This window comes from Peromyscus leucopus, chromosome 1, assembly GCF_004664715.2.
Source record: "Peromyscus leucopus breed LL Stock chromosome 1, UCI_PerLeu_2.1, whole genome shotgun sequence".
Taxonomy (NCBI): domain Eukaryota; kingdom Metazoa; phylum Chordata; class Mammalia; order Rodentia; family Cricetidae; genus Peromyscus; species Peromyscus leucopus.
Window position 1 is genome coordinate 96944944 of NC_051063.1, and position 16818 is coordinate 96961761.

The 16818-nt window shown below is 38.8% G+C and overlaps 1 protein-coding gene and 1 pseudogene across 1 annotated transcript; both read right to left on the reverse strand.

The window, feature by feature from the left end:
- Nucleotides 1-298: 298 nt before the first annotated feature.
- On the reverse strand, nucleotides 299-1538 carry LOC114685285 (annotated as a pseudogene).
- Nucleotides 1539-11703: 10165 nt separating this feature from the next.
- LOC114685280 (olfactory receptor 478-like) lies at nucleotides 11704-12648 on the reverse strand. Its single transcript, XM_028859862.1, has one exon. The coding sequence runs from the start codon at nucleotides 12646-12648 to the stop codon at nucleotides 11704-11706; it is 945 nt and encodes a 314-aa protein (XP_028715695.1).
- Nucleotides 12649-16818: the final 4170 nt, after the last annotated feature.

Sequence of the window (16818 nt, forward strand, 5' to 3'; positions counted from 1 at the left end):
GAGGCAGAGACAGAAGGACTCACTGGTCAACCAGCCTAGCCTACTTGGCAAGTTCTAGGCCACTGAGATACACCATTTGAAAAATTCAAGGTAGATGATGTCTTGAGAAATGACAGTTGAGATGGTCCTCCGGCCTTGAGATATATGTAAACCCATATGCACATACACGGCACACATATGTGCTTTTGTATACATAAACACAACACACACACAAGTGAGGCTAATAGACATTATATATTTATAATATATGTCTCCCAAATAGTTGTTTAGTAATTTTTGGATTCATATTGAATTTTATTCAAAATGAGGAATGTGTTCTTGCCATCAATTTCCTCATGGCCTCTTTAACTCCTTGTTCCTCAGACTGAAGATCAAGGGATTCAACATGGGGATCACCACTGTGTAGAACACAGACACCACTTTAATTTGGTTGGGTGAATGGCTTGACTCTGGTATGACATAAACAAATGTAACTGTCCCATAAAACAAAGTGACTGCAGTGAGGTGGGAGGTGCAGGTGGAGAAGGCCTTGCGCCTGCCGTCAGTAGAGCACATTTTGAGGATAGAGTGAAGGATGTAGAGGTATGAAACAATGATGATGAACAGGGTGATGACTATGATGGAGCCTGCTGAGATGGCAGGAGACATTTCAGCAATGTAAACATGAGTACAAGAAAGCTCCACCAGTGGTGGGAGGTCACAGAAGAAATGGTTGACTTTATTTGGTCCACAGAAAGTCAGGCTCAATAAACAGCTGGTGCATGATGAAGAATTCACACATCCACCCACATAGGAAATAACCAATAAGATGAAGCAGACCCTGGGAGACATGAGAGTGGAGTAGAGCAGGGGTGAGCAGATGGCCACATAGCGATCATAGGCCATGGCAGCCAGCAGGAAGCACTCAGCAGTTCCAAAGACCACATCAGAGCCAAGCTGGACTATGCAGCCAGCCACAGGGATGGTGATTCTCTCTCTCAGGAAACTCACAGTCATCAGTCATGACAGGTGTGACTGAGCTGGAGTACCCAATGTCCACAAAGGCCAAGTGGCTGAGGAAGAGGTACATGGGGGTGTGAAGCTGAGGGCTTCTTCTTCTTCTTCTTCTTCTTCTTCTTCTTCTTCTTCTTCTTCTTCTTCTTCTTCTTCTTCTTCTTCTTCTTCTTCTTCTATTTCTCCTCCTCCTCCTCCTCCTCCTCCTCCTCCTCCTCTCTTCCTCCTCCTCCTTCTTCTTTTCGAGACAGGTTTTCTCTGTGTAGCTTTGTGCCTTTCCTGGAACTCACTTGGTAGTCCAGGCTGGTCTTGAACTCACAGAGATTCGCCTGCCTCTGTCTCCCGAGTGCTGGGATTAAAGGCGTGCACCACCAACGCCCGGCATGAGGGCTTCTTCTGATCAACAGGATTATGCTGGCATTGCCCAGTACAGTGGTGAGGTAGACCCCAAGGAACAATACAAAGAAGATTGAACAAAGGGCGGGGTTCTCAGTTAGCCCCAAAATAATGAACTCTGTTACCATTGTGTGGTTTCCAGTTTCCATCTTTTGTGAGCTGATTCCTACTGAAATAAAAACCAGTGGCTATCAGAATACATTAAATGGCCTCATGATTGGTACACTCCACTCCACATTTAGCCCATTAAAAATAAATGTGGATCTCAGTTTGGTCTCATGCTTATTCTTCCCCAAGTGTTCTGAAATCAATGCATGGTGTCAGAATACTAATCACCGTTTATCTTAAGGCCACAGATACAAACTGAATAGTGACTCAGATCAGAACACAGGATTCATACACCGATCAAGTCAGGAGTCTGAATGAATGCATAGAACACTGATGTTCTGAGATCCCAAATAGTTCAGTGAATGCATAGAACACTGATGTTCTGAGACCCCAAATAGTTGAAATGATGGCCTATGTTGGTGTTTACAGTATCTAATTCAACTCTATTTCTCAGTCCCTTAGGGTCCACCCTTCCCAGTCTTTTTGTAATTATTTGCACTGTGGACAGTGAATGCCAATCTGTTGTGAAAGTTAATGTGTAACATGTGTGTGATTTCAAAATTAAATTAGAATACTCATGGACAACTCTCTCTTCTTTCCACGATGGCACATTTCACATATTACATCTACAATATAGTGGCACATCTTCCAAGTCTGGCTTCAAATGTGAGAATAGGGAATGTATGGTAGGTACATGCAGTGGAAGTGAGACAGAGCTATTCTGTGTTAGCTCACAATAAGTTCCCAAGGCTAATTTATTGGGACAGCTTAACATCATCTTGTTAATATGATTATAGATTATTATAAATAGAAGTTTCACATAGAGATTAATCCTGAGAAAGTATGACAAACAATATTATCTAAGGTCATTATTTGTACTGTTAGAACTGTGCAGAATGAACAAAGGAATGTATTCTGTAATGTTACGTTATGGTTTCTTATGAACTGTTAGCAGAGTATTAGATGCTTATGTTAGCCACATGGGGGCATGAGATAGTTTCATATGAAAGGGATGTGAAGTGAATGAGGAGTTTAATTAGGAGATTCAAGAGACCAATAAAATGATCACAGACTATTATTATAGGAAATTCTGTTAACAGGAAATATCCTAATCTATTTCCTGTGAATTCTTGAATTGCCAATTTAGGTAATAAAAATATGAAGTATAGTCAATATCTATAATCATGAGTAACTGTAAATTAAATCTCTAAGGTGATCAGTGCATAGTCCACTTTGGATTTTAAATTAGCACAGTCATTTTGGAAAAACAGTATGAGATTCCCATTGCACTAATGGTAGAATTTGCATATGACGCAATAACTATACTTCTGGGTATGTGTCCACAGAAATTGTTATGCTGGAGCAGGATATGTGATATTATATCTGTGCCTCTATGTTTCTCTTAACAGTACCCAATGTAGCCAAGATATGGAAGTAATTTAAGTATCCATTCATTAATGAATGCACTTCTATGAGTCTAATCCCTACCATTTGGATTCAAGCAGTGCAGTGTTAGCTAAAAGTACAAACAATAAAATGGCTCCTAATGACTTATTGCTATATCTGGATCAGCACATCACTCACCCTCATCAGAGAAGCTTCTTCTTGCAGTAAATGGCAATTAGCACAGATATCACCTATGGGACAATATACAGAGAATAAGACTTCAGAGTTCTCAGCTCTAAATGGGACATCTATATCACGCTTCTTACTCAAGGTACACGGAGCTATGCAGAAGAGGGCACAGAAAGATTATAAGAGCCAGAGGCAGTGGATGACTTCAAGGAAGCAATGTTTTTTAGATTCAAGGGGTCAGATGCACTTATGAACTTACAGCGATTGTGACAGCACTCCTAAGACCTTAAGAGCTAAAGCCAGACAAAAACCCCACCATGGAGGAGGGTAGGTGGGTGCAAAGTTCCACCACTAGCTGAGCAGCTATTGGAATTTGATTACTTCTGGGAGAAGGGAAGTCAGGTTTCTTCAATGGAGTGACACCTGGTATATTGATCACACTCCAAGACAGGCATCACACCCAGGAAAAAATGGCCAACACAAACTGGAGTGGATTGGTTTAAGAAAAAGAATAAAGAGAGAGGGAGGAAGCAGAGTCAGAGAGGCAGACACACACAGGGGGACAGAGAAAGACAGAAAGAGAGGCAGACACACACAGAGAGACAGAGAGAGAGGGAGAGAGGGGGGAGAGAGAGACAGAAAGACAGACACACACCAGAGAGACAGAGTAGACACACACACACACACACACACACACACAAGCATACATACACACACACACGCACACAGACAGAGACAGAGACAGAGAGAGACAGGGAGACAAAGAGAGACAGAGAGAGAGAGGATAATTGGTTGAGTAGGGAGGTGGGAATCTGGGAAAAGTTGGAGGCAAAGTGAATATGATAAAAATACATTGTGCAAAATTCTCAAAGAATAAATAAAACATTATCTATTAAAAGAAGTAGAGGTGATGTTCTGGCTTGAAATTGACCAGTTCAGAAGAAGCCTTGAGGCCTCCACTTGGGACATTTATATATCAATATAAAAGAAAGATTGAATGTTACCTGCTGGTCAAATATTACCAGAACAACCTCCAGGAATCATTTTCCTATAGCAGGGCTTTCTTATGTAGGACTTGGGACCATTTGTGATGTAAGTACCATAAGTACCTCACCACTAGACACACTCATCTTCATTAGTATATACCATTTGAAAATCCAGTGGGAGAAAATCCAATGAGACTAGAAAATAGGGTGTGTCTGTGTTTTCATATACAATGTGCTGTCTGCGATATTCCATAAAATCCCAAGGGCTTCATTCTCTTCATTATTAACAGACAGTATTACAACTGCAAAGATCCAATTGGTTGTGTAACTTGATTTGGATAATTGTAATTAGCATGGGCTAGGCTGTGGTCATTGATGACATCTCAGAGAAGTAGGTGCTTGGAACTACTGTCCTGAGCATCACTGTGTGGTTTGTAGTTATGCCTTCAAGTGCTCCAGGTAGAGCGGTGATATTTGTCTCTCTGTGAAAGTGATCTGTGTTTTAATGCAGTATTAACATTTTCATATGTGTGCTATCACTCCAAACACCGGGCCCCTCATTAGACAGCAATGCAGTTATCAAAGACACTTCTTTCCAAAGCTAGCATTATGTCTAAGCTAATGCTCCCTTTTAGAGGAACCAAAAGTTCCTTCCTTGTTCCCAAGTTCCATGTGATGTTCAATATGTGATGTTATTTTTGCATTGTTCTGAACAATTTTAATTACAAATGTTTTTGAGATAATTCCATAAATATGTTAATTTCCTTCATGCTTTAAAGTAATTCATATAAAGTTTCTTAACAGCTCTTTATTCAGCGCTACTATTCTCAATGCTTTATTGTATCACTCTTTCTTTTAAATATAGACCAAGAAATAGCATAAATTCTAAATAAATATCTCTTTAAGCAAAGCCAACATTATTTGATATAAAAATATATAAGTTATTAGACACAAATTCTTTTTATCTGATCCCCTAATTTTTTACTTTCTATAGTTAGTATACAAAGTAATGGGTTTCATTATGCATTTTCACACATATGCATCATGAATCATTATATGTTGCTCAGTTCATCCTCCACCTCTGCTGTCCTCCCCCACATCCCTTTGTCTTTTTCTTTTGTGGTTTCTCATCTCCCAATAATCCCTTCCTCTGCTTTCATGTCATATGCATTCCAAGACCACCTTTCCTCTCTCTCTCTCTTTTCCTTCCTTCCTTCCTTCCTTCCTTCCTTCCTTCCTTCCTTCCTTCCTTCCTTCCTTCCTTCCTTCCTTCCTCCCTCCCTCCCTCCCTCCCTCCCTCCCTCCCTCCCTCCTTTCCTCCTTCTTTCTTTCTTCTTTCTTTCTTTCTTTCTTTCTTTCTTTCTTTCTTTCTTTCTTTCTTTCTTTCTTTCTTTTTTCTTTCTACCATTCATTCATTTATGTATTCAGTATTTCTCTTCTGGGTGCCCTTCATAATTCTGGACTTTATTTTGACAGTAGAGATGGGAAAGAAAACACAGTGACATCTGAAGGAACTCAGGAAATCAGCAAAGAGTAAATACATAACATTTCTTTTTGAGTATATAAAGGGCTTGAGTCATTTAAGATGCTCATATAACCAGTGTTCATTTTATGTATGCTGAAATAGAGTAACATCTGGGCTGAGACTTCCCACTGATAAAGTTTTGTTTTGACACACAAGCATAAATTGATTGATTTCAAACAGATCACAGAAGGCAGTCAAATCTAGCAAAATCTTAACACTGTGAGTCTTAGAATTCTCAAACAATACAATTGGCACACCTCTGTCCATGTTCTTTCTATAAGATGATTTTCATTTTTTCAATTTTCCTCAGAATGGAGAGTTTGGTAAAGCTCACTAGTATATGAAAAAAATGAATGAGATTAATTTCTTTCTTTTTTAAACATATTTTTATTGGTCCTTTGGGAATTTCACATCACGTACCCCAATCCTACTCATTTCCCAGTCCCTCCATATCTGCCCCTCACCCTTATAGCATCCACCAGAAGAAAATTTTAAAATATGAATTAAAAAAACAAAATAAAAACAAACAAACCAGTTTGCTCCACATCTTTCCCACATCTCTACCACCTCTGCATTCATCTTAGTGCCATTGGGCACTGCAGTGTGTCATGTAGTATACCCTTTTGTCCACTCAGCTGTACTTGAAATGTCATTGCAATGAGCTTGGTGGTCTGGTTCAAGCCTCTGGCTTCTGGTACACTATCAATACTGGACCCTCATGGATACTCCTCTCAGATATCCTGCTGTCAGGAGATCCTTTGGCTATGGTTCCTCAGGACCAGTTCTTCACACATGCTGGCAGGGCATAGATGGGGTAGATGTGTGGGCCAACTCAGAACCCTGGATATGGGTCTGGGTGATAGCTGATTTGGTCAGTTTGGGCCACTGGGACTAACCCTCTCAGGTGAGGAGTGGAGCCAGATCTCCTATGCCCATGCCTGGGACCAGTTCTAACACATCTGTGGTGAGGGGTGGCACCAGCTCCCTGAAGAGGGTGGGCCAGCTCTTCTGCTGCAGTGGCCAGTAAAGGCCAGCGGCAGCTTCCCCAAGGCCAGCAAAAGGCAGTTCTGGCTCAGCACAGCCTTGAAATTTAACTCCCCTGGTTCCTATGGACCCTGTGGTAACATGAGCCTTGGAGATCAACACAGACCCCAGCTATATTGACAGGACCTCGGACCTAGACATGGCCCTCGGCAGCATCTCAGGCCTGGATGTCACTGTAACAGGCTTTCTTGAGACTTAGTATTAGTTATGAATTCTGGCCTTATCTTATGCTTTCCCACTAGCTCTTATAACTTAAATTAACTTGTTTCTCTTCATCTATATTTTGCCTCAGTGCTTTTTACCTTTTCTTTCTTTCTTTCTTTCTTTCTTTCTTTCTTTCTTTCTTTCTTTCTTCTTTCTTTCTTTCTTTCTTTCTTTCTTTCTTTCTATTACTTTCCTACTGTCTTCATGTCTGGCTGGCTGACGGCTGCCTAGCTGCTGGCCCTGGGCATCTCGCTTTCTTTCTCCCTTATTCTCTTCTCTCTCTTGAGCCTAGATTTCTCCTCCCACTTATTATCTCTCCCTGCCAGCCCTGCCTATCCTTCTGCTGTCTAGCTATTGGCCATTCAGCTTCTTTAGACCAATCAGATGCCTTAGGTAGGCAAGGTGAAACAAATGTAACTCATCTTACATAATTAAACAAATACAGCACAAACAAATGTAACTCATCTTTACATAATTAAACAAATACAGCACAAACAAATGTAACACATCTTTACATAAATATTCCACAACATATCACCATAGCTTCATTGGCAGTGTAGACCATCCAGATAATATGGCCCTGGCAGGAGCATGCCCTTAGACACCAGCATGGCCATGGGTGGTGACCCAGACTCAGACCCCAGGTATTCATGTGACCTTTGGTGACAACATGGGCCATGGATGGCAACAGAGACCTGGACTGCAGTTAGCACCACATACCCAGACATGGCCCTCAGCAGCAGCCTGGCTCTGATGTCAGCAAGACTCCAGGTAGCAGCAGAGCCACTCAGATGAGTGTGGCACAGCTGCAGCATGGCTCTTGGACACTAACATGGCCTAAGGTGGCAGGCCAGACCCCAGGCATCTGCTAGCCTTTGGTGGTAATAGAGTAATGGACATCAACACAGAACCTGGCTGCAGTAGGGCCATGGACCCAGACATGATCCTCAGCTGCAGCGTGGGCGCCAGAAGTCACCATAGCACTGAGGCCTCTCAGATTGGTAAGGCCCCTGCAGTGGCACAGCTCTTGGACACCAACATGGCCAGAGGTGGCAGCCCAGACTCCAGGCACCTATGTGGTCTTTGGTGGGAACATGGACCACAAATGTTAGCATAGACCCCAGCTGGGGTAGGAGCACATGCCCAGCATGGCCCTTAGCAGCAGAGTGACAAGGAAATCCTCATAGAGAAAGTGTTATTTTAAGTCAAAAACTGAGAGAAATCTGTTGGTGTGGAAAGTGGATAGGAAATGGAACTTCATTTTGATAATTTTAAGAAATAACGTGTGTGTATTGGAAAGACATTATTGTACTGTTAAGCAAGCATTTACTTAACTATAATTATGGAAACAATATCCAACCATAACTACACTTCAATTTCAGGCAGTGTAAAAGGTGTTCCCTCTTAGTCAGTGCATATCACAGCCATCCTATATTACCTGAACACCAACTGTGTGATTATTTCTATAACACCTTGAAGGATGATCATGCAGATTTAATGGGGGTGTAAGTTACTACAGCCAATTTGGAAAAAGGTACGGAGGTTTCTCAAATAAAAAAAAGAATTACTATAAGATTTACCATTTCTACTCTTGAGTATATATTCCCACCAAAATTGAAGTTGCTATTTTGAAGAGATATCTGTGTTTCCATGTTCATTTCAATGTTGCATCCAACAGCCATGATGGTAGAACAATCTAAGTATCCACCAGGGAGACAACAAAGATTGTGTGAAAACTTTCAGAAGTCCCATTCATGCTCTTGTAAATCATATCATTTTCTTCTCTTTACGTATGGATAATAATCCATTGTATTCACCTGCCACATTATCTTCTGTTGTCTCACTGATGGACACTTAGGTTGGCTATTATGAACAATGCTGAAATTAACATGGGAACACAGATATCTCTTTAAAATAGCAACTTCAACATGTCAGCTTGTGATACCAAAGCTCCAACATGCCATCATAATTTGGCTGTGCTGTCACACCACTCTACCATGACATTGTAGTGCTCTAATGGGATACCACAATGGCACATTTTGTCTTCATAGCTTTTTTCTTCAAAAAGATTGATTTTATTGTTATTTATATGTATGTTTCTGTGCCTATGTACATGTCTGCTGGTGCATACAGAAGCCAGAAGACAGATTTGCTATCCCAGATCTGGAGTTACACGTAGTTGTGAGATGCACAACATTGGTGCTAGGAGCAGAACTACAGTCCTTTGCAAGAGTTGTAGGCAAGCTTAGCTGCTAAACCATCTCTCTAGTCCCATCTTCACAATTATGCATGTGATACCATGTGATATGATAATGACAATAGAATCTTGCCTTACAACATCACAGCTCCACTGTGACATCATAATGTTACATTGTGACATTAAAATGATCAATTTAACATAACAGCTATCAATAGTGATATATTGTGGCCTCGTAAGTCCATTGTGAAATGAAATGCTCCACTCTGCATCACAATGTTCCACTGTGCGATTGTAATGCTCCATGAGACACCACAATCCTTTACTGTGCTGTGACAATGTCCTATTTTCACATCAAAGTTGTGCCGCTACAAAGATGGACTGCGGTTTTGCACCCCCTCACCATTTCATTGTTATACCACCCTATGATAATGCTGTAAGAGATACTACAATTTTCATTGTGCTATGAAAATATTCTATTTTTATGTAACAAGTCTCAATTATGACATCTCTGTGTACACTATGGCTTCTCACGTATGTTATGGCATCTCCTTGCTCCATAAGTGGCTAAGAAACAGCTAAAAACAATTCAACATCATTAGCAACATCAGGGAAATGAAGATTTAATCCACTTTGAAAGTCCATCTTATCTTGGTCTACTGGGTTACTATCTAGAAGAGAAATGAAAACAAATACTGGGTAGAATATGGAGAAAGGGGAACCATTATTCACTGTTTGTGGGAGGGCAACTGGTGTAGCCATTACAGAAATCAGCTCGGAGCTTTCTCAAAAAGCTAAAACCAGAACTTCCATACTACCTAACAATAACAACTCCTAGCACATACCCCAAGGACTCTGTGTCCTATGACAGAGATCCATACACATCTATGTTTATTGCTATTTTATTCACTATACCTAGGAAATAGAATAGACCCAGATATCCATCAATAGATGAATGGATATGAAAATCACACACACACACACACAATGGAATTTTATAGGGTGAAATGTGATCAAAATACATTGCTATAAAAAGGATTTAAGTTAAAAATAGTAAAAAGTTTGCAGAAAATAAAAGAAGTTGGAAAATACATTGAGTTAGATAAACCAGAATAGAACACAAAGAATATGTTTTTGATATTGGCTCTGGGAATGACTTTTTTTCTGCTTTGACACCAAAAACTCAAATAACAAATCAAATATAAACATTAAACTAAAAATCTTTTACACATTAAAGAAAACAACACAGAAAAAGGAAAGGCGGTGTAAAGATTTGGAGAAAATATTTGGTAACTGATATATGATTACACTTAACATCTGAATAGGTAAGGAAATAACAGAATTCAGTAGCAAGAAAAGAAATAATTTGATTTGAAATCTGCAGAGAACTGAATCGACAGTTCTCTATGGAAGACATACAAATGGCAATGAGAGTTCAGAAAATGTTAATCAGTGTCCACAGTCATGAGGAACAGTGAAGCCAATCACAAGCTATTGTTAAAGCCTACAGTGGAATTCCTAAGGGGAAGGGGCTGTGAACACTTTGAGGCTCCCTGGGACTCATTATCATCTGCCTCCCCCTGCCCCACTTGCCTGGAAACTCTTCCTCACTCCCAGGAGCTGCTTCAGACTGCAGCACTCAGTGAGAACATGCTCTTGTTGTTCACTTTCTCATACTTTCTTTTCCTGTCCAAAGAGGCGTTGGAAAAGGGAGCAGGAATTTGATCAATGGTGCTGTTTTGTACTTCTTTTATAAGTGTGAAAGTGGACATTGATTTTGACACACCAAAGAAGTGACAAATGACAACAAGTGTTGGTGAGAGAAGGCAGGGAAAACAAAGCCCCTGTACACTGTTCTGTACACACAATAGGTACTGTCATTATGTGAACTGTACGGAAGTTTTAAAAAGCAAAAGTAGAACATTCAAGTGTCCTAGAAATGTGACATAGCAATTCCTTTTATGGGTATACATCCAAATGAAATTAAGTTAGCCACTCATGAGGTTATCTCATTTACCACATCAGCTTTATTCAAGACAGTTAAAATGTAGAAGCAACGTAAGTAACTGTAAGTGATAAATGTATAAAGAAATTAGAGCATAAACACACACACACACACACACACACACACACAAGCTTATTCAGTCTCAATAGAATTTCTTTTTACCTGCAGCAATATGGATGTAATTTGAGTTGCTTGTGCTATTGAAAATAATCCATATGCAGAAAGAAAAACCATTTCAGAGTCTCAGTTACATGTGAAATTTTTTAAAGTTCAAACTCACAGAAAGATCACACTGTTGGTCATCAGGCAGGAGATGTAGACAATGGGATACACAGGCCAAAGAGGACAAAGCTGTAACTATATAAAATGAATGTTTGGCTACCTATTGAACAGCAAAAGATAATCATATTTTATTGTATGCCATAAATTTGCTTGAAGAGTAGGTTGCAAATATTTCTAACACAAAAAGAAGTGAGATGATGGATGTGTTAATTTCTGTGACTTGATATTTCTTAAGGGGAAGAGAAAAGCACACTGCAGGCAGAGTTACTCCATGTGAAGCAGTCTTGAGGCAGTGAAGAATGTTGGCATATTTAAGGCTTCAAAGGAAAAAAAGATTTAATCCTAGAGTTTGTGTGTATTATTACATCCCAAAGAATAACAGATGTCTCTAAGAAAATATTTTCCTGCTTATCTGTCTCTTCACAGCACCCTTAATCTCGTTATTCCTGAGGCTGTAGATGAGGGGGTTCAACATGGGGATCACCACCATGTAGAACACAGACACCACCTTGTTTTGATCTGTGGAGTAGCTGGACTTGGGCATCACATAGATGAATGTGATGGTGCCATAGAACAGAGTGACTGCAGTGAGGTGGGAGGTGCAGGTGGAGAAGGCCTTGTGGCGGCCCTCAGTGGAGCGCATCTTCAGGATGGTGATGAGGATGTAGATGTAGGAAATAGCTATGACAAACACTGTCACCACAATGATGGAGCCAGCTGTGAATGAGGGAACAACTGCAGAGACACTGACATCAGAACAGGACAGTTCTACCAATGGAGCAAAATCACAGAAAAAGTGATTGACTCCATTGGATCCACAGAAGACTAGTGAATAGAAACATGCAGTAAAAGACCAAGTGTTAAGAAAACCACCTATGTAAGCAACTAGGAGCAACTGGACACAGACTTTTGTGGACATTTTGGTTGAATAAAGCAGTGGGTTGCAGATTGCCATGAAGCGATCATACGCCATGGCAGCCAGAATGAAGCACTCAGATGATCCAAAGAAGACAACTGAACCAAGCTGGATGGCACATCCAAAGTAGGAGATGGTATTTCTCTCCACCAGGAAGTTGACAAGCATGTTGGGTGTGACAGAAGATGAGTAGCCTATGTCAGCAAAAGCCAAGTGGCTCAGAAAAAAGTACATGGGGTGATGGAGCTGGGAAGAGACTCTGATGAGGAGGATGGTGCTGAGGTTCCCAGACAAGGTCACCAGGTAGATGCACAGGATGATGATGAAGAGGACAACTTTAAGGACTGGGTCATCTGTTAAGCCCAATAAAATGAACTCTGTCACTGCCGTGTGGTTCCCATCTTCTAGGAAAGCCATGGGACAGTGTAGCTGCTGCCAGATCCAGGCTGTGATGGAGACATTACAGGAAGGGATATATAAATAAATCATTCTCATTAGTTCATAAATGGAAGTTTTATAAACAAATACATTATTAAAACTGAAACTTATAATTTCATTTTGTACTAAGAATTGTGTCCCAATGTTTATATGTTTATGTGTAATGAATCTCTATAGTTTAAAAACTTTAGCTGAAACAATAGGAAACATGCTTCAAGCACTGTGGTTTTTTTTTTTTATAAATATGCTTTTAAATAATGCAAGGATTAAAATATGAAGTTTTTGAGCATATCTAACTATCTTGGTATAGCAAAAATGTGTGTGTCTAGGATGGGACACTGGAGCCTGACTAGCAGCTAACATTTATGCCATGCTTACTAGAGGATGGACACAGAATTACCATTTTACATCTGAGTCTATTCAAATATCCATGAAATTATTTAAGTACTTTTGTTATTACCAATTTATTGATGAGGAAGCTAAGTGGGAAAATGTCCAGTAACTTACCTAAGATTGTCTATGTAGTAATGAAATCAGAATATGAATCTCCAGGGTGAATTTAGTTTATTCTTTTTGTTGTAACTATTCCTCATGTGAAATTAATTAGTAGTTAGAATGGAGTTGGATATCTTGTAAACAGAAAGAAAATAGATTAAATTTTCAGTTCTAATGGCCAATGTATAAAAAGGTCCCTAGTTATTTGCATAGTTTCCCAATGTCTGTCAAAATATTTAAGAAAATCAACAAAACTCTACAATCTTATCGAAAGGACAATGAAGAAACAGAAAGAAATTTGAAATTAAGTCTTTTTGTAAAGTTACCATTCTAAATAATAACAATTAAGTTATTATTTTACTTGCCCATTTGAAATATCAATCTAATCATTATGCAAAATTATAGGAATATTTAGAACAGTACTGTTGATGTTGTTTATCTGCATAAAATCTTTTCCTAACATAACAATATTCTCTAATTGCAGCATGTTGACTTAATATGAGTTTCAGCATAGTGTGCTAGTGAATACATTTTGGTACTACACAATTAAAAAGTGGACTAAGGTTCATGTAGCTGGGGGCCAGGTTGACTCACCTCCCAAGATTTTTGCCTTTATATCTTAGTCATTATCCAAAGTGTCTAGTGTTTACAATGTAGGGGGATTCAATAATACACAAAGTAGGTCTTTCCAGAAGATATTTTGGTATAGGGATCTCAAATCATTTCAAAGACTAAAATTTTTTTTAACATTATGTTTGAGTGCTAAGTTTAGATGTGGTTAAACCTGTGTAGAATTCTGGAAGTATAGTCATATAAATGAGGACTATTGGTAAACTGAATTATGCCTATTTAAATAATAATTTAATTCTAGTTAATTTCAAGAAAACTTAATTTAACTCAGTCAAAGATGCTGATTGCTTGATTATGTCTACTCTATTTCTAAATGACAGTTTGTGGACACAAATTTGAAGAGTACATATACATATTGTCAAACAGCAAAGCGAAATTCATAAACCAGATTTATTCACAAAAGCCTAAATCTTACCTCAAAAAAATGAGAATCAGTTCAGATTGCAGACAGAAACCCGAAGTTAATGATTATACATGTCTAAGCTGTCTTTTATTGTTGTTTTCATTAGAAGACCTCTCTGATGAGTTTAGAGAATCAAATGTGACTTGGAACACACCAGGGATTATTATCACATTCTCTAGTGACTATTGACTAGTTTGTTTCACACAAATGCAAATAATCTTCAAGGATCCCATCAATTCTCATTCTTTTTTTTTTTTTTTTTTTTTTTTTTTTTTTTTTTGGTTTTTCGAGACAGGGTTTCTCTGTGTAGCTTTGCGCCTTTCCTGGAGCTCACTTGGTAGCCCAGGCTGGCCTCGAACTCACAGAGATCCGCCTGGCTCTGCCTCCCGAGTGCTGGGATTAAAGGCGTGCGCCACCACCGCCCGGCTCAATTCTCATTCTTATTTTTGTATAAGTACAAGTGCACTTTCGTTTGTTAATTATAAGAATATAATAATTATCTGGCACACTAATAGTTTTATGTGTATATTAGTATTTCAGATTAATGAGTACTCAGCTGCATATACAAAAGGATAACATTGGCTTTCTTTCATTTGCTATTTTTAACTTTTAAAAATAATTATTTTTATTATTTTTTGAGAATTTTATATAATATATTTTGATCATATTCACCCCAACTCCTCCCATATCAACACCTTCTTCCTTTTTTATTTTATTAAGAAATTTTCTATTCTTTTTACATACCAACCACATATCCCCCCACTTCCCTCTTCCCACCCCCCAGCTTTACTCCCAACCCATTTCCCATTCCTACCTCCTCCGAGTCAAGGTCTCCCATGGGGAGTCAGCAGAGCCTGGTACATTCAGATGAGGCAGGTAAAAGCCCCTCCCCACTGCACCAAGGCTGCACAAGGCAACACCCTCCTCCTATATGCCCATTTTAAAAAAATCCTTCAAGCCAATTTATGTTTCCCATAAAATTATGCTTGTGTGGGAATCTATCTGTGTATAGATTCTTAAAGAAAATTGGCTCTCCTCTCAGCAGCTAACAATTTCCAATAGACTTTAGCAAGAGGCAGGAATCCACATCAGTCTTCCCTGTCCATACTGGGATTTTGTCTGGCTTGAGCTTGCACAGTCACTGTGAATTTACATGTACAGTACAGAAACTGAACTATTACTGTCACCAGGATTTAAATACCCCAGGAATGACCTGAAGTTCCAACGTTGCTTCTGTTCTCCCCACTCCAGTTTTTAGGCCCAGATCTTTAAAACTGACCACACCTATCATCATTGGCCATTACTTAGGAAGCTGACTGACTGCTTAGGTATTTGCCAGGGACAAGCCCACTTGATCTTGGTCCCTACATTCCTTTAAACTGTATACACTTCACTCCATTTCTTCATTGTAATCACTGTCTTAATTGATTTTCCTATGTTTGGGATGCCTTTGTACATGACAGTTAATTAATAAATCACTTTAAATTTACTCATTTTATTTCCACCAACTAATTCCAGGTAATTGATTGTCTCACATAAGGAACACAAACAATGGTCCGGCAACCTATTGACTACAAATTTTGTTGCTCTTTGCATAATTGTTAATGTATCTTATTTTACATTTTAATATCATAGTCACCTAGAAATCAATCCATTCCTTTTTGATTTTCCAGTTAAATGAAATGTAAGTTTTTTGTTTTTTTTTTTCCCCCCCGGAGACAGGGTTTCTCTGTGTAGCTTTGGTGCCTATCCTGGATCTTACTCTGTAGACCAGGCTGGCCTCGAACTCACAGAGATCCACCTGTTTCTGCCTCCTGAGTGCTGGGATTAAAGGGAATGTAAGTTTTTAAGGTTCTTCCTTCTAGTTTCTGAATTTCATTGCTATCCATTATAATGTCTCTCTTTTCTTCTCTAATTTTATTAAGTTGAATTTTCTTACCCTATTTTGGTTACTTTGATAAAAATCTATTTTGTTTATCTTTTTGAAGAACTAATTCTTTGTTTCATTAGTTCTTTTTATTGCTTTTTAATTTCCATTTCATTAATTCCTCACTTGATCTCAATTATCTTTCATATACCAATTTTGGTTTGGCTTGTTCTTGTTTTACCAAGGCTTTAATATGCACCATCAAATTATTTGAGATAATGCTGTTATTTTTTTCTTATTTTATAAAGGAGAAAATGAAGAAATATTCCCAAATTCTTTTTATGGAGCCAATATTATCCTGATAACCAACTCAAGTAAAGACCTAACAAAAAGAGAAAATTATGGACCAGTATCTCTGATGAACACAGATACAAAAATTCTCAAAAAAAAAACCCACTTGCAAATCAAACTTAAGAACATATTAAATAGATTATCCACCTTGGTCAATTGGATAATCATTGACATGTAGGGATGTTTCAACATATGTAAATCAATAAATGTAGCCTTTTGCATAAATAAGCTAAAGGATAGAAACCACACATTAGATATAGAATAAACCTTTGATAAACTCCAACTTCTTTTCTCATTCTGTAGACTGCCATTTTGTCTTATTGACTGTGTCCTTTGCTTTACAAAAGCTTCTCAGTTTCAGGAGGTCCCATTTATTAATTATTGCTCTCAGTGTCTGTGCTAC